At 42.1% G+C, this 18,086-nt stretch overlaps 1 protein-coding gene and 2 non-coding genes across 10 annotated transcripts in view; all 3 read right to left on the bottom strand.

Annotated features, from left to right (window-relative positions):
• The window catches only part of TEX14 (testis expressed 14, intercellular bridge forming factor), a 168,860-nt gene that overhangs the window by 75,677 nt on the left and 75,097 nt on the right, over window positions 1-18,086 (bottom strand). For all 8 annotated transcript variants that reach the window (XR_010838188.1, XR_010838189.1, XM_067021230.1 and 5 more), the window contains exon 2: window positions 4,992-5,128. Coding sequence is in view for 6 of the 8 variants with exons in the window: in XM_067021230.1 (XP_066877331.1) it covers window positions 4,992-5,127 (136 nt within the window). In the remaining 2 variants the exon portion in view is untranslated. The remainder of the gene's footprint in view (window positions 1-4,991; window positions 5,129-18,086) is intronic.
• LOC131747199 (U1 spliceosomal RNA) lies at window positions 9,655-9,818 on the bottom strand. Its single transcript, XR_009332825.1, has one exon. It is a non-coding gene; the product is annotated as a U1 spliceosomal RNA (small nuclear RNA).
• Window positions 12,274-12,437, bottom strand: LOC131747223 (U1 spliceosomal RNA). Its single transcript, XR_009332846.1, has one exon. It is a non-coding gene; the product is annotated as a U1 spliceosomal RNA (small nuclear RNA).

Raw genomic sequence — 18,086 nt, 5'->3', positions numbered from 1 at the left:
ACTGTGCCACCAGGGAAGCCCCCAGAAGACATATTTTAACTCTAAAGATATTCCATAAGTAGTAAGCATAAGGAGTCTGAAGTGGCTCTATATCAGAAAAAGTAGACTTCAAGACAACGAGTATTACCAGAGATAAGAAGGGACATCTCATAATGATAATAGGGTCAATTCACCAGGAAGCTGTAACAATCCTAAATACGGAGGCACCTATTACCAAAATCCTTCCAACAGCCCACGCGGCCTGGTGTGGCTTCAGATTACCTTGCCAGCTTCACCCCATACCACTCTGTCCCACCACCTTGCCTTTTCCTCCAACTCAAGTGATCCACACACTTTTCTTTTCTATCAGGGCCTTTGCATCCCTTTAATCCTCCCTTGCCTCTAACTTTTACCTTTTACTTCTTTTCACATCAACTTTTCTTCTTTAGGGCCCAAGCCTAAATATCACTTTCTCGAAGAATTTTCCCTTGATTACCTCCCAGATGAGACTGAGATGTACCTTGTGTGTGCCTCCTTCTCCTCCTGCTCTTCTCTGGACTTCAATTACTGACTCATGTCTGTTTCTTCTGCTGGATTATACTCTGGAAGGCAGGGCTGTACATCTTTCCTTGGCTGCTCTAACCCCAAGGCTCAATTAATATATGTGTAATAAAAAAATGAATAAAGTCTGGTCTGAGGTTCTGGAACTCATCCTTTGGGTTTTAGAACTCATATAATCTGTAGTATCTGGTCTTCTGAATGGGATGAACTAAGTAGGATACAATCAGGAAACAACTTTTCTTCTACTACCCTCAAGTACACTCTGTCAGTTAGTTCTTGCTGCCCCGCTCCTGAAAGGCACCTCAGGCAGATTCCATACTCTTTCAGTCACTCTGAGGCAGTCAAAGCACAGTCTCATTTCAGGTAATAAATTGCCCAAGTCCTTTTGAAATCAAAACCTCTTCCTTGCTCTTCCACCCCTCTGATCTCAAGGCTGTTTCTGACAACTCCAGAGCTGAAGTAGGGAGAGAACCAATGAGATGACAAGGGGCAAAGGCCTTTGTACTTAGCTGATGCTCTTTGTTGCCTGTGGCTTTGTCCTAATGCCTGCTCTTTTGTGGGAGGGGTTAGTGGGTCCTTCAGGTATCTCTACTCTACTGCACACCGCCCTAATGCAGGCCACTGCCCTCCCCTGCTGACTTTTTTTTTTTTTTTTTTTTTTTTTTTTGCGGTATGCGGGCCTCTCACTGTTGTGGCCTCTCCCATTGCGGAGCACAGGCTGCGGACGCGCAGGCTCAGCGGCCACGGCTCACGGGCCCAGCCGCTCCGCGGCACATGGGATCTTCCCGGACCAGGGCACGAACCCGTGTCTCCTGCATCGGCAGGCGGACTATCAACCACCGCGCCACCAGGGAAGCCCCTTTTTTAAAATTTTTATTGGAGTATAGTTGATTTACAATGTTGTGTTAGTTTCTGCTGTACAGCAAAGTGAACCAGTTATACATATACATATATCCACTCTTTTTTAGACTCTTTTCCCATATAGGTCATTATAAAGTATTGAGTAGAGTTCCCTATGTTACACAGTAGGTCCTTATTAGTTATCTATTTTATATATAGTAGTGTGTATATGTGGATCCCAATCTCCAAATTTATCACTCCCATCCCCTTTACCTGCTGATAACCAAAAGTTTGTTTTCTACGTCTGTGACTCTCTTTCTGTTTTGTAAGTTCATTCGTTATCATTTTTTTAGATTCCACATATAAGCGGTATCATATGGTATTTGTCTTTCTCTGTCTGATTTACTTCACTTAGTATGATAATCTCTAGGTCCATCCATGTTGATGCAAATGGCATTAATTCATTCTTTGTTATGGCTGAGTAATATTCCACCAGTTGTAAGTACTACATCTTCTTTATCCATTCATCTGTTGATAGACGTTTAGGTTGCTTCCATGTCTTGGCTATTGTAAATAGTGCTGCTATGAACACTGAGGTGCATGTATCTTTTTGAATTAGAGTTTTCTCCAGATGTATGCCTAAGAGTGGTATATGGTAGTTCTATTTTTAGTTTTTTAAGAAACTTCCATACTGTTCTCCATAATGGTTGTACCAATTTACATTCTCACCAACAGTGTAGAAGGGTTCCCTTTTCTCCACAGCCTCTCCAGCATTTATTGTTTGTAGACTTTTTGATGACAGCCATTCTGACCAGTGTGAGATGATACCTCAATGTAGTTCTGGTTTGCATTTCTGCTGACTTCTTGCTACATCTCCAGCCTCTCTGTTGGGATTCTTCCTTCCTTCAAAGGTGAGGTCCGTTTAGATGGCTCAGCTACCCTGCATAGAGTCTACCTACCCCACAACTGATGAAAGTATGGCTACTCCAAAAGCTGATCCCTTATGCTCATCCAGCCATCAAGAACTGCTCCAGGTAGGAGGCAGATGGCAGTCCTCCTGACCCCTAAATTCCAGGTAACATGCCAGGTTCTATTCATGCTACCTTGCTGGCAGCTGGGGCGGGCTGGCATGTTTCTGTGGTTCAGCAGGCTGGGCCACAGACTCCCAACTCTCCTGCCTGTAGGCATCACACATCACAATTCTCTCCGTGAGGTTCACCTGAATGGCCTCTTACTAGGCTTGAGGCTGGGAAAGGGGGAAAAGCCACAGCATTCTATTCCTGTGATTGCCTTTGAGACAATCTTTCCACTGACACTCCCACCGCTACCCCATCACCTTCTCTTAGATAGGCCTGACGTGGGTGATGGAGTTGAAGGTCCAAGATCATTTTGGCTATCTCCTAAGAAGCCTTGCTTTAGACTGTGGGGGCATTTATCACCCCTTGGTCTTCACCCTGAGGATTTCGATGAAATTTCCAGGCACAGATAAAGTCCTGCTTCATATTCAGTTATACCTGTCAACCTCATCCCCTGCTGTAGTTTAATGTCAAAAATTTGAAGATGCATTAAGTCAGAGAAAGTCAAGTATTGTATGATACCACTTATACGTGGAAGCTAAAAATAAAACAAACTAGTGAATCTGACAAAGAGACTCACAGATATAGAGAACAAACTAGTGCTTCCCAGTGGGGAGAAGGAAGTGGGGAGGGGCAGAGTAGGGGGAAAGGATTAAGAGGTACAAACTACAACGTATACAATAAGTAAGCTACAAGGGTATATCGTACAACACAGGGAATATAGCCAATAGCTTATAATAACTATAAATGGAGTATAACTTTTAAAAATTGTGAATCACTATGTTGTACACCTGATACTTATATAATATTGTATATTAACTGTACCTCAAAAAAAAAGAGTTTAAAAAAAAGAATTTGAAGATGCAGAACGTTTAGGAGATGTCTAGGAGATAAAAAATGTCCTAGAACTCTGCTTCTGATACTGGAGGATATGGATAGACAGACACTAGAAGTCACAGCATACCTATCTTGAACATCAATTTTTATATTAAAACATGGATGTGTTATGAGGTAAAGTGCAAAATCTTTGAGGGGGTAGAAAACAGAAACTTTCAAATAAATTGAGTTCACCATCGGCCACTTCACCTATAGATTCTAGGGGTGGTACATGGAAACCCTTGAGATGGTTTTTTTTTTTTGGCCCACACGGCGCACGCAGCATGTGGCATCTTATTTCCCTGACCAGGGATAGAACCTGTGCCCCCTGCACTGGAAGTGCGGAGTCTTAACCACTGGACTGCCAGGGAAGACCCCAGAAGCACTTGAAAAGTTTTTGAGAGAAGTACGTTTGGGGTAGTTGAGTCCTACAAAAACTGGTGTTACGGGACTTCCCTGGTGGTCCAGTGGGCAAGACTCCACGCTCCCAATGCACGGGGCCCGGGTTCAATCCCTGGTCGGGAAACTAGATCCTGCATGCATGCCACAACTAAGAGCCCACATGCAGCAACTAAGACCCAGCGCAGGCTAAATAAATAAATAAATAAATAAACATTAAAAACAAAACAAAACTGGTGTTACCTTTCTGGAAGTCCTCAGGAATACTGTTGAGGCAAACAGAGAAACACTGTCGAAAAATTAGGTCACCCTGACTGTTCCACAAACCAGCTGAGAGAAGCCTTCCTTATAAGCCTTCCCTTTAATACTAAGAAGGACGAGGGGGAATCTAACAGGTCTTCTGGTTATTCTAGAAAAAGCAGGTCTGGATCTCTAGATCAGGGGCAAATACCAGCAGAGGTTTTGTTTGTATGTTTTTTTGTGTTTGTCTGTTTGTTCTTTTGAAGACTGCCTGAGCTATGTTTCTTATTTCTGTCTGCTCTGCAGGCTGAGGTGCCTGTAGCCTACAGCAAAAAACAGAAACAAAAACAAAACACCCTGAAAACCAAAGTACCAAGTGCCTCTAAGGAGCAAGGAAGAAGAGAGCTGTGAAAACTGGCCTTCTCGGGCTTCCCTGGTGGCGCAGCGGTTGAGAGTCCGCCTGCCGATGCAGGGGACACGGGTTCGTGCCCCGGTCCGGGAGGATCCCACGTGCCGCGGAGCGGCTGGGCCCGTGAGCCGTGGCCGCTGAGCCTGTGCATCCGGAGCCTGTGCTCCGCAGCGGGAGAGGCCACAGCAGTGAGAGGCCCGCGTACCGCAAAAAAACAAAAAATAAAAAACAAAAACAAAACAAAACAAAAAAAAAAACTGGCCTTCTCTCCACCACAGGCCTCAGAAGACTTGGCGGGCAGAGTAGATTTGAAGGAGAAAAGGGAATCAGGCAGAATCCAAGGTGGGTGGCTGGGGCCTGAGGAGAAACCCTTAGGAGCCTAACGGTTGGAAGACTTTATGGTTCCTTAGCACATAACAAAACAAAACAGCCTCCAGAAATTTCAGACCTCTACTGAACAACCTGACTGCACTGGTAGAGAACATCTCATCTCTAAGTTTAACTTCCAACTTCCCCAAGAACTCACAGTTTTATGACGTACCTGGTTTCCCTTCTGATGTTATGCAGCAATGTGAATCAAGTCACATCTGCCGTTTCAATACGGTGCCTACCTTTCTTAAGAATCTTCTTCACTTTCACATAGTTCCCCTGTTTGACATACTCATGAAGTTGTGCTTCCAAGGAGTCATTTCTTAACAAACCAAGTTGAACAGGACAGGGGACTGGAAGATGAACGGCCCGAGACATCCTGTTTCAAAAGAAAGCAACATGCTCTAACTGGATCAGAAATGCAAGGAAAAAACGTCGATTCGTTCACATTTCTTTCACTTCTTGTCCATTTACATTGATAATGAACAGCATTAGGGGACAATTACTGAAATTCTACAAGATTAGGGACTTCCCTGGCAGTCCAGTGGTTAAGACTCTGCGCTTCCACTGCTGGGGGCCCGGGTTTGATCCCTGGTCAGGGAACTAAGATCACACATGCCACGTGGCATGGCCAAAAAATGTAAAAATAAATTCTACAAGATTAAAGTTTATTCTCAATGTTACTGTTGAAATTGAAGAACTCAACATATTTATCATCAATTCCTTGAAGTGAAAAAGTGACGACTACCAAAAAGTAAAATTAGAAATACATGTATTTGTTGCATCATTAAGACAATTAGGAGAGTATTAACTTTGTGAGATTTTTTTGTTTTGTTTTTGGCGGCTTGCGGGATCTTAGTTCCCCGACCAGGGATTGAACCCACACCCTTGGGAGTGAAAGCACAGAGTCCTAACCATTGGACCGCCAGGGAATTCCTGGAGGGTATTAACTTTGAAAGGCTAGTATACAAATGCTGTCATTTATGTAGGAAAGTAGATAGTATGTGTGTTGGGTTCCCAGTTCAGACTCTGAAGTTCTCATCCTGGCTCTGTCACCTCCCTAACTGTGTGACCTTGGAGAAATTATATAACTGATGGGCCTCAATTTCCTCATCTATAAATGGGGGTAATAATAACCAGAGAGCTGCTGAGATGTTAAATAAAATCTTAGAACTCTGTAAAGTGCTTAGAACTCTGCCTGGCCCCAAGGAGGAGCTCTCTTAGTAGTTGTTAGCTGCTACTGTGCACACAAGAACCATGCAAAGAAATTTAAACTTTCCACAGTGTGTAGCATCCACACCTGACCAGTGATTGTGGTATACCTACCATGTGTCTCACAGGTGACAGGTACTGTGTAAGTCACCTAAAATAGGATCACTGTCATCACAATGCTTGGTCTAGCAGGGCAGACAAGTGGCACCAGGCTGGTATTCCACAGACAGTGGATAAGAGAAGCCCCATTTGCATGAATCAACAAGCATGCATATCAGCGGCATAATTGAGTGTTCCATGGAGAGACACAGAGGGTGGGATATGAGGTGAAGTGAAACAAATACCAGAAAGGTTGACACATTCTGTGGGTCTTCCCCAGCCAAGAGGCTTTTAGGTTACTGAGAAGTAACCCCCTCTTAATTTATCTACTGATAAAATGTGGAAATGCTAATAACTTGAGTGTTTTAACTTTACTTTCTTTGTATTTGTTACTAGCCATGTCAGTGCCTATAGCATCCTAGCAATCACAACGTTGTTAAGCAAAGAACAGTGACTCAGAAAATATTGTTTGGTTTAAATATGAGCTGAAGCTTTTATAACTTTCCTTCCCCACCTCCATTCCCCACCCCACCCCGCTTTCTGCCTCCCTATTTCCAGGCATTAAAAAGGAGTAGCATATTTCTATTTGATGTACATAGATAAAGTCTTTAAATAGGTGATTAAGTTAAAATGAGGCTGTTAGGGCTTCCCTGGTGGCGCAGTGGCTGAGCGTCCGCCTGCCGATGCAGGGGACGCGGGTTCGTGCCCCGGTCCGGGAGGATCCCACATGCCGCGGAGCGGCTGGGCCCGTGAGCCATGGCCGCTGAGCCTGCGCGTCCGGAGCCTGTGCCCCGCAACGGGAGAGGCCACGACAGTGAGAGGCCCGCATGAGTCTGTTAGAATGAGTACATAATCCAATACAACTGGTGTCCTTATAAGAAGAAGGAGACACCAGGGGCACTTGCACAGTGGAACAACCATGTGAATAGGCAGCAAGAGAGTGGCCATATGCAAACCAAGGAGAGAAGCTTCAGAAGAACCCGACCCTATCGGCCCCTTGATCTTGGACTTCTAGCCTCCAGAACCTTCAGAAAATAAATTTCTGTAGTTTAATCCATCCAGTCTGTAGTATTTTGTTATGGCAGTCCTAGCACACTAATACACTAATAATAGCTAGATATGGCATATGAATATGCATATAGTTCTATTTTAGTTTAGTAAAGGCATGGGACATTTTAATAATTATAAAGAAAAAAGTTTAATATTTTAAATGAATATTAAAAAAATAAAAAGTGCTTATCACCAATTGAAATATCTATTTTTTTTTAAAGTGGAAAATATTCTTGAAAGGGGAGTCTACAGTTACTATCTCCACTTCATTCATCCATTCAGCTGGAATGGTCTGCTGGTGTGTTATTCTCCCCCATACCCCTGACAATGGGCTGCTGGCCAAAGCCCCCAGTATCTTCTTCTTTTTTAAAAAATATTTTATTTATTTATTTGGCTGCGTCGGGTCTTAGTTGTGGTGTGAGGGTTCTTCGTTGTACCGTGCGGGCTTAGTTGCCCTGTGGCATGTGGGATCTTACTTCCCCAACCGGGGATCAAACCCACGTCCCCTGAATTGGAAGGAGGACTCTTAACCACTGGACGACCAGAGAAGTCCCCCAATATATTCTTACACCTGGACAAATCCAATGTGCATTTTCAGGCTCTGTCACGCTGGAATGTTCGCCTGTATGTAACACTGCCTTTATTCCTTCTTTATTTTACTGTGGTAAAAATACACATAGCATTTACCACTTCAAACAAATTTAAAGTGTTCAGTGGCATGAGTATATTCACACTGTCGTACTACAATCACTACCATCCATCTCCAGAGTATTTTTCATCTTTCCAAACTGGAACTCCATACCCCATTAGATACTAACTCTTCATTTTCTCCTCCTCCCAGGCCCTGGACACCACCAATTTACTTTCTGTGTCTATGAATTTGACTACACTTAGGGCTTCACGAAAGTGGAAACACTTATTTGTCCTTTTGTGACCCACGTATTTCACTATGTCCTCAAGATTCATCCATGTTGTAGCATATTTCAGAATATCCTTCCTTTTTTTTAGGCTGAATACTTTCCCGCTATGTATATACACCCCATTTTGTTTATCCATTAATCCACTGATGGACACGGGTTGATTCCACCTTTGGTTATTGTGAATAATATTGCTATGAATATGAGTGTTCCAATATCTCTTTAAATCCCTGTTTTCAATTATTTGGGGTATATACCCAGAAGTAGGATTGTTGGATTAATTTTTTGAGGAATGGCCCTACTGTTCAGAAATGGAATACTGCCTGCCATATCAGTAAACAAAGGATGTCAGTCGTCAGTGATTGCAGCCGCCGCCGACCGTGAGCTAGTGAGCCCTGAGGGAACTCCGGAAGGAAGAGAATACCTGCCATCTAGCAGCCATCAGACTGCAGTCACTCCCTAGGGTAAGCCCTGAGGAAATTCAGGATATGAAAACACAGGATACTGACCCCAGATAGCTGAGGTGCATATCAAAGGAATGATTTCGGTGAGCCCAGACTCTTGCATCTTCCCATACACAGAAAAGCGCTAAATTCCTTACCTTGCGATATCTGGTTTTCTTTAATTAACGACAATCTTCTGACGTTCAGACTATCTACCCTCTGTTGCAAAACTCCTATATATCCTGGCTGGCCCCCTCACTTCCTCGGAGCAGTTCTCTCAGGGTTACTTGAGATGCTGCCTCCCAAGCTTGAAGTCCTAAGAATTCCCGCCGAATAAAACTCTCAATTTCGGGTAGGTTGTGAATAATTTTTTACTCGACACTGTTTGCTATAATGGCTGGACCCTTTACATTATCACCAGCACTGAAAAAGTGTCCCAATTTTCCCAGATCTTCACCAATACTTCTTGTTTTATTTTTTAGTAATAGACATTTTAATGTTTTCAACCTTTTAAAATTTTTTACTTAATTGATTTACACCAATACATGATGACTACATTTTGACATAAAATGTTCAAAATAATACAGGTAAATTTAAAACCCCAGCCCCACTTCAGTTTCATACGCTTTCTTTTTTTTCCCCTAAAGCTATAGAACATGCACATTCCTAAGAATTAAGCCTTTGACCGTGCTAATCATTTACACGTTAACAACCACTCCCTGAATACTTTAAATCTTACTCCCTTTTTTTCTTCTCCTGTCATCCTACTTTTTAAAAATGCCGTCTGCGGAGTCCTAGGGCTTAAAACAGTTCTAAATATTACTAAAGCAAGCAAACAAACAAACCAACAAGCCAGCTCCTGCAATTAGTCGGGGAAACTCGTCCTAAATTCCCACTACAAGCACTTTTCACTATAGTAAATAAACTTGGTTGTTTTCTTTCTCACGTAATGCCAACATTCTGCAAGAATGCACGCTAAACTAAGAAATACTGTATATATCATGCAGCTTCTCAAAAACTAAATTTTTTCGTTCTACAACATACAACTCTCCACATTTCCCAAGCATAAGTATCCCCCTATTACAATGGAAATCGCGCGGTATTTACACCCTATACTTAACAAACAAGAATAAAAACCACTAAAAAAATAATCACTGAAATTTCTGTTTTTCAACAAATCTTATCAGGGGAAAGCGCGAACGCAGTCCCCCACTACCACAAATTATGCAGTCGAGTTTCCCACATTTGGGGAAATCGCAGGGGTCAGCACATCCGGAGTGCAATGGATAAGCCTCGCCCTGGGAAAACCACCTTCGTGATCATGGTATCTCCCCTGCCAGGTAAGTATGAGTTGCTTAACCTTCCTGGCACCTCACCCCCAGACGCGAAACACTTGACACTTACGGTTACTCTCTTCACGCAAGCTCTAGACCCTCACTTACGAATAAAAACTTCTCCAAACTATAAAAACCTGACAAAAACATTTCGTATACCAAAACATTTGCAAAATAACAAATGTATGTACAATGTGAACAAGACCAGCAGACACTGCGCTCATTTACATACTCCAGGCACTTTTAAGGACGTCATTTTTCTGCGCCGAACAAACCTATCCCAGGTTTTGTTGATGTGGTAGGCTAATGAAAGACCCGCCGCAATGTTCGCAACCTACTCTCCGGAACCTGTGAATGTTACTTCCTTTTGTGTCACAACAGATTTTACAGATATGATTAAAGCTTTGAAATCAGGTGGGGCAAGGGCACACCGAATTACCCAGAAGCCGCCTATGTTTACAGAAAAAGATGTCAACAAAAGAAAGTGCTAAGCGGTGGGCTTTCAAAAACAGCAGAAAAAAATAAATAAACAAATGGGACCTAATGAAACTTAAAAGCTTTTGCACAGCAAAGGAAACCATAAACAAGACCAAAAGACAACCCTCAGAATGGGAGAAAATATTTGCAAATGAAGCAACTGACAAAGGATTAATCTCCAAAATTTATAAGCAACTCATGCAGCTCAATAAAAAAACAAACAACCCAATCCAAAAATGGGCAGAAGAACTAAATAGACATTTCTCCAAAGAAGATATACAGATTGCTAACAAACACATGAAAGAATGCTCAACATCATTAATCATTAGAGAAATGCAAATCAAAACTACAATGAGATATCATCTCACACCGGTCAGATTGGCCATCATCAAAAACTCTAGAAACAATAAATGCTGGAGAAGGTGTGGAGAAAAGGGAACCCTCTTGCACTGCTGGTGGGAATGTAAATTGATACAGCCACTATGGAGAACAGTATGGAGGTTCCTTAAAAAACTACAAATAGAACTACCATACGACACAGCAATCCCACTACTGGGCATATACCCTGAGAAAACCATAATTCAAAAAGAGTCATGGGCTTCCCTGGTGGTGCAGTGGTTGCGAGTCCGCCTGCCGATGCAGGGGACACGGGTTCGTGCCCCGGTCCGGGATGATCCCACATGCCGTGGAGAGGCTGGGCCCGTGAGCCGTGGCCGCTGGGCCTGCGCGTCCGGAGCCTGTGCTCCACAACGGTGAGAGGCCCGTGTAACGCAAAAAAAAAAAAAAAAAAAAAAGAGTCATGTACCAAAATGTTCATTGCAGCTCTATTTACAATAGCCAGGACATGGAAGCAACCTAAGTGTCCATCAACAGATGAATGGATAAAGAAGATGTGGCACATATATACAATGGAATATTAGCTGTAAAAAGAAATGAAACTGAGTTATTTATAATGAGGTGGATGGACCTGGAGTCTGTCATACAGAGTGAAGTAAGTCAGAAGGAGAAAAATAAATACCGTATGCTAACACATATATATGGACTCTAAGGAAAAAAAAATGTCATGAAGAGATTAGTGGTAGGACGGGAATAAAACACAGACTTACTAGAGCATGGACTTGAGGATATGGGGAGGGGGAAGGGTAAGCTGTGACGAAATGAGAGAGTGGCAGGGACATATATACACTATCAAATGTAAATTAGATAGCTAATGGGAAGCTGCCGCATAGCACGGGGAGCTCACCTCTGTGCTTTGTGACCACCTAGAGGAGTGAGATAGGGAGGGTGGGAGAGAGGGTGATGCAGGAAGGAGATATGTCAACATATGTATATGTATAACTGATTCACTTTGTTGTAAAGGAAAAACTAACACACTATTGTAACAACAGTTATACTCCAATAAAGATGTTTTAAAAAAATGTGGTACATACATACAATGGAATATTACTCAGCCATAAAAAAATAATGCCATTTTCAGCAACATGGATAGTCCTAGAAATTGTCATACTAAGTGAAGTAAATCAGGAAGAGAAAGACAAATACCATACAATATCACTTATATGTGGAATCTAAAATATGACACAGATGATCTTTATCCATGAAGCAGATAAAAAAAAAACAAAAAAAAAGAAAAAGTGCTAAGTGATGGGCTTTCAAAAACAGCAGAAAAAAAAAAACCGCAGACAGACTTGGCGCAGGAAAACAAAAGCAAAAGAACACCTTCTAAAACCTCCAACAGTGTAGAGTAAAACAACTTACAGTGTTTCAGATCCCTGAAGCTGACTAACTAACTACAGACACAACGTGAGAAACACTGACAAATGAAAACACGTAAACACTTTAAAGCGAAAAAAATTAAAACCCCCAAAGCAATTAACGTATGACTACATTACAACAACCACAACCAATGAAATTCTACTAAGGTCACAAACCTAATCTAAACACCTACACATAAAAAGACCAAACCCACATCTTACTTTAAACAGTTCATATCAGGGGAGAGCGCGAACGCAGTCCCCCACTACCACAAATTATGCAGTCGAGTTTCCCACATTTGGGGAAATCGCAGGGGTCAGCACATCCGGAGTGCAATGGATAAGCCTCGCCCTGGGAAAACCACCTTCGTGATCATGGTATCTCCCCTGCCAGGTAAGTATGAATTGTAAGTACTCCCTGGCATCTCACCCTCGAACTCAGCACACAATATAGTTATGGTCATTATATTCCAAGTTCTATAGACCTCTGGTTACAAACTGCAGGATTATTCATATGACACTGACCAGGATACATCCTTTGAACGTTCAGCGGAAATTCTACCCCGCGAAGAATGAAATAGAACCAGCAGGCGGCGCGCCCCTCATCTACATATCCCCGCCTCTTGTCACTCGACGTCACTGCTTTTGGAGAAGCGGTCAGTTCGCTCTAGCTATGCTTCGTGCCGACCACAAAGACGATCGTCGACAAGTGTAGCTGAAAAGATTGTTCAATTCCTTGTCTTGGCAGGCATACGCAAAAATTACGGCGTAGATTTGTTACGCGTCCTAGTACTTCGCCGCAGGGGTGGGCAGGGCAGTTGCGGGCGGCGGGGGTAAGCGGCCCTCAGAGGAAGAGGGCCGCACTGTCAGTTCTGCGAGCCTGACTCGCTGCTCCACTATGGGACTGGGTCACACCCTCAAGTCTCTCTCAACCTCCATTTCCCAAAAGTGTAAAGTGGGAATACTACTGCCTGCCTACTTCACAAGATTTCTGTGGGAGCTGAACAGGAGAACGCGAGTCAAACGCAGCCTTGAGCACCTCACCCGACCCAGGCCATTCCGCTCCTGGACAGGTGTCCGTGCGGTTGGGGACGCAAATCCGACTTCAGCAAGATTCAAGCCCCTGCATGCTCGGCGCAAAGGAAAGCAGCACCTGGCCAGGATTTGGTAACAAAGCGAGGGCTCCTCTGTTCTTTTTGGACAGCGAAAATACATGACACACTGTTTTCCTTTCTGCCCTTGTTGGCTAGGCTCTCTGGGCAAAACAACTCTGCAGCAACTAGGGTGTCAAGGACTTGGTGCTGTGCGGGAGGCAAAACTTAACCTCTCCTCTGTTAGGGTCTCCGGCCCAGCCTGAAAATTACACTGGCATAAGACGGTCTACCAGGGTAAAAGCATACACATTTATTTAACAGAAGTGTACAGGAGCCCTCATAAGGAAATGAAGGCCCAAAGAAGTGGAAACCTAAATGTTTTTATATTAAGTTGAACAAAGAGTGACAATTGTGGAAAAGTAATTAACATATATGGGGAGGCTAAAGATAAGATAATTATTTTAACAAGACCTGTTTGTACAGAAATCTCGGCTTTGTACCCCTTCTCTGGCAATGTTTCTTTCTCCTGGGTTAGGGAAAACATCTTTCAGTTGGGAGTTTTACCTCCTGCTTTTAGGAAGACAAAGGGAGGTCAGACCACTCTTCTTACATACTTGCTGTTTTTCAGTGCTTTTAGCTCAAAATAATCCTTATGCCAAAGTGACACATTTTGGGGTGGCATATTTTTGCAACCCTTTGGTAGTTATTTCCCTCTTAGTCCACTGATTTTTTAAGTGCTTTGTTTTGCATTTTTGGATGGTATTTTTAATTATTACAATAGTGATAAAATTTTCCTTGCAGGTAATTAGGAAATGACAGAAAAGTGTTTTTTAAATATTGAAATTAACCACATTCCCACTATGAAATTACCACTTTTAACACTTTGATATTATATATGGTAACTCCAATTCTCTATGCATGTGTATTTTTAATACATACTTCACACGATGTTTTGTAACATTTTACATTCATTTTGTTATATGTTGTCATAGATAATTTATATCAATGTTCTATCGCTTCTAGTTTATTGCCATTATATATATATATATATAAAACAATGAACAGCCTTGTAGATATATCTTTGTGAATAATTAATGATGATTTCTTAGGGTAATTTCTAGTAGTTTTCTCTGTTATTTTAATATTTTAGTCATCTTAAGAAATGCCTCAAATTATTTGAGGGAGGAGAGGAGACATATGATATTTTTAAACTCTAAAAACTACTTTTCCTTGCTTCCTTTCATCTTTCAAAGTCCAGATCTCTTTCTAATTTCAGGGTTCATAGTTAATTATAAAAAGAACTTCAAGTTTGTTAAGAAAGAGAGGAAAGCCTAAATTGCAGTAACACTGCATGCAAAAAAGGCAGCATATGAAATAGAATATATACTACGATTAAAACTGTTTCTAAAAAGGCAAAATTTAAGGGGCTTCCCTGGTGGCTCAGTGGTTGAGAGTCCGCCTGCCGATGCAGGCGACGCGGGTTCGTGCCCCGGTCCGGGAAGATCCCACATGCCACGGAGCGGCTGGGCCTGTGAGCCATGGCCGCTGAGCCTGCGCGTCCGGAGCCTGTGCTCCACAACGGGAGAGGCCACAACAGTGAGAGGCCCGCATACCGCAAAAAAAAAACCAGTCGGCAGTTCCTCAAAAACTTAAACTTAGAGTTACCATATATACCCCAAGAGATATGAAAAGCACATGTCCACACAAAAACTTGTACATGAATGTTCAGAGCAGCATTATTTGTAATAGCCAAAAGGTTGGAAACAATCCAAATGTCCATTGATCAATGAATGGATAAAACAAAGATGGTATAATCACATAATGAAATATTATTTGACCATAAAAAGTAATGAAGTTCTGATACATGTTACAACATGGATGAACCTAAAAAATATTATGTTAAATAAAAGATAGTAGTAGTTGCAAAAGACCACAAGTTATATGGTTCTATTTATATGAAACAGGCAAATTCATAGAGATAGAAAACTGATTAGTGGGTTGGAGGAGATGGTGGAGCAGAATTTGGGAGGTGACTACTCTTTTTAGGGTAATGAAAATGTTCTAAGATTTATTGTGGTGATGACTGCAAAACTCTGTGAACATACAAAACAACATGGAAGGAAGGAAGGAAGATGTAAAATAAATACAGCTTTGGAAAAGCAAATTATCAGGGAAAGCATGAATGCAGTTCCCTGCCACATAAATCATATTGCTCCCTACATTTGAAGAAGTCAGGGGTCACCACTATCTGGTCATGAGAACTAGCAGAGTCTTACCTTTTACCTGGTAGAGATGGGTCATTTCCCTGTCCCTCACCTCTCCTGGTCTTTACCCTTCTACTCACACTCTAGCAGTCCTTTGCCCCCAAAGTGCCAACTGGTTTTTCTCCATGTCAGTTAAAGGAATCTAACTCAATCAAACATAGCATAGAGACTGTATTCCAGAAACCTACGCGTTGAAGAATAAGAGAGAACCTTCAGGTCCTACAGAAGTAGGATGCCTTTATTCTCAAATTGCACTACTCCAACGATGACACTGCCCACAGGTCCCCAAAGAGCTGGCCCATGCAGGGGACTGATGTGTGGAAAAATAGAGGACTGATTATAGGAGGAGAGGCTGGTTGCTATTCATCTGTGTATACCATAGTCTACCCTTCCCAGTGAGTGCCTTTCCCTTCCAGCTTTTCAAGTTGTCTTTTGCTCCCAAGATTTTGCAGTTTCTCTACAGGAAGCCTCAGAATATTTAGTCTTTTTGCTTTTAATAGTAACGCCTCAGCTTTATAACTCATAAGACCGGGCTCCAGGCAATCTGGCTCTTTCTCTTTTTTAAATAATTAATTAATTAATTAATTTATTGGCTGTGTTGGGTCTTCCTAGCTGCATGCGGGCTTTCTCTAGTTGAGGCGAGCAGGGGCTACTCTTCGCTGCGGTGCGCAGGCTTCTCACTGCAGTGGCCTCTCTTGCTACGGAGCACAGGCTCTAGGCGTGCGGGCTTCAGTAGTTGTGGCTCGTGGGCTTCAGTTGTTGTGGCTCGCGGGCTCTAGAGCACAGTCTCAGTAGTTGTGGCACACGGGCTTAGTTGCTCCGCGGCATGTGGGATCTTCCCGGACCAGGGCAGAAACCTGTGTCCCCTGCATCGGCAGGCGGATTCTCAACCACTGGGCCACCAGGGAAGCCCCAATCTGGCTCTTTCTAAAAAAAATCAAACCACCCTTTAAATGGGTGAACTGTATGGAATCGTATGGTATGTGAATTATACCTCAGTAAAGCTGTTTCCCCCCAGAATAAATTTAGATAGATAGATAGATTAGATACATAGATAATCTACTTTCAAGGGACAAACATGACCAAAACTGAAGATGCCCACATCTTTCTATTACAGTCTATTGTGCCATATAATGTTCTCCCCACCTTCCATCCCCAAACAGTGCCCCGACTGTGACAAGAACTATGTTCCATGGGTGTCTACATTCCCCTCATGTGGCATGAAGCTTTGCACATAGTAAGTACCCCATGTACATTGGCTGAGTTGAATGAAGTGGGTATCAAACTCAGGAGTCACTTTCAGAAACTTTCTTAACTTGCTATGAGCAATGATTGTAGGACTGAAATTCATGCACTGCCCTCTGAAATGACTACGTTTTTAAGTTGCTTTACAATATTACATTAATTTCAGGTATACATCACAGTGATTCAATATTTTTATAGATGATACTCCATTTAAGGTTATTACAAAATAGTGGCTATATTCCCCCTGTGCCATACGATTTATCCTTGTTGCTTATTTATTTTATACATAGTAGTTTGTATCTCTTAATTCCCTACCCCTATCTTGCTCCTCCCTCCTTCCCTCTCCCACTGGTAATCACTAGTTTGTTCCCTATATCTGTGAGTTTTCTTCTTTTTTGTTATATTCACTAGTCTGCTGTATTTTTTAGATTTCACATATAAGTGATAACATAGAGTATTTGTCTTTATCTGACTTACTTCACTAACTGTAATATGCTCTAGATCAAGACTTCCCCGGCAGTCCAGTGGTTATTTTTGTTGCTCTTATTAATATTTATTTATTTGGCTGCGTCAGGTCTTAGTTGCGGCACTCGGCATCTTCACTGTAGCATGTGGGATGGATCTGTCATTGCGGTGTGCGAGCTCAGTTGCCCCACAGCACGTGGCATCTTAGTTCCCTGACCAGGGATCGAACCCACATCCCCTGCATTGGAAGGTGGATTCTTAACCACTGGACCACCAGGGAAGTCCTGGTCCAGTGGTTAAGACTTCGCTTTCTAATGCAGAGGGTGAGGGTTTGATCCCTGGTCAGGGAACTAAGATCCCACATGCCTCGTGGCCAAATAAACCAAAACATAAAACAGAAGCAATATTGTAACAAATTCAATAAAGACTTTAAAAATGGTCCACATCAAAAAATTTTTAAAATGATTATAAACTTTAAAAAAATGCTCTAGGTCTATCCATGTTGCAAATGGCAAAAATGCATTCTTTTTTATGGCTGGTTAATATTCCATTGTGTGTGAATATCTATATCTATATATCAATATATCTATATATCTTCTTTATCCATTCATCTGCTGATGGACACTTAGGTTGCTTCTATATATTAGCTATTGTATTAAACAATGCTGTTATGAACAACGGGGTGCATGTCATCTTTTTGAATTAGTGCTTTCATTTTTTTCAGATATATACTCAGGAGTGGAATTGCTGGATCATGTGGTAGTTCCATTTTTAATATTTTTAGGACCCTTCATACTGTTTTCCACAGTGGTTGCACCAATTTACATTCCCACCAACAGTGTACAAGGGTTCCCTTTTCTCCACATCCTCGCCAACATTTGTTATTTGTGGTCTTTTTGATGACAGCCACTCCGACAGTTATGAAAATCATTGTGGGTTTTTTTTTTAAAAATTATTTATTTTTATTTTTGGCTGCCTTAGGT

The sequence above is a fragment of the Kogia breviceps genome, chromosome 19 (assembly GCF_026419965.1).
Source record: "Kogia breviceps isolate mKogBre1 chromosome 19, mKogBre1 haplotype 1, whole genome shotgun sequence".
In the NCBI taxonomy this organism is placed as follows: domain Eukaryota; kingdom Metazoa; phylum Chordata; class Mammalia; order Artiodactyla; family Physeteridae; genus Kogia; species Kogia breviceps.
This window is presented reverse-complemented; position numbering and strand designations above follow the sequence as displayed.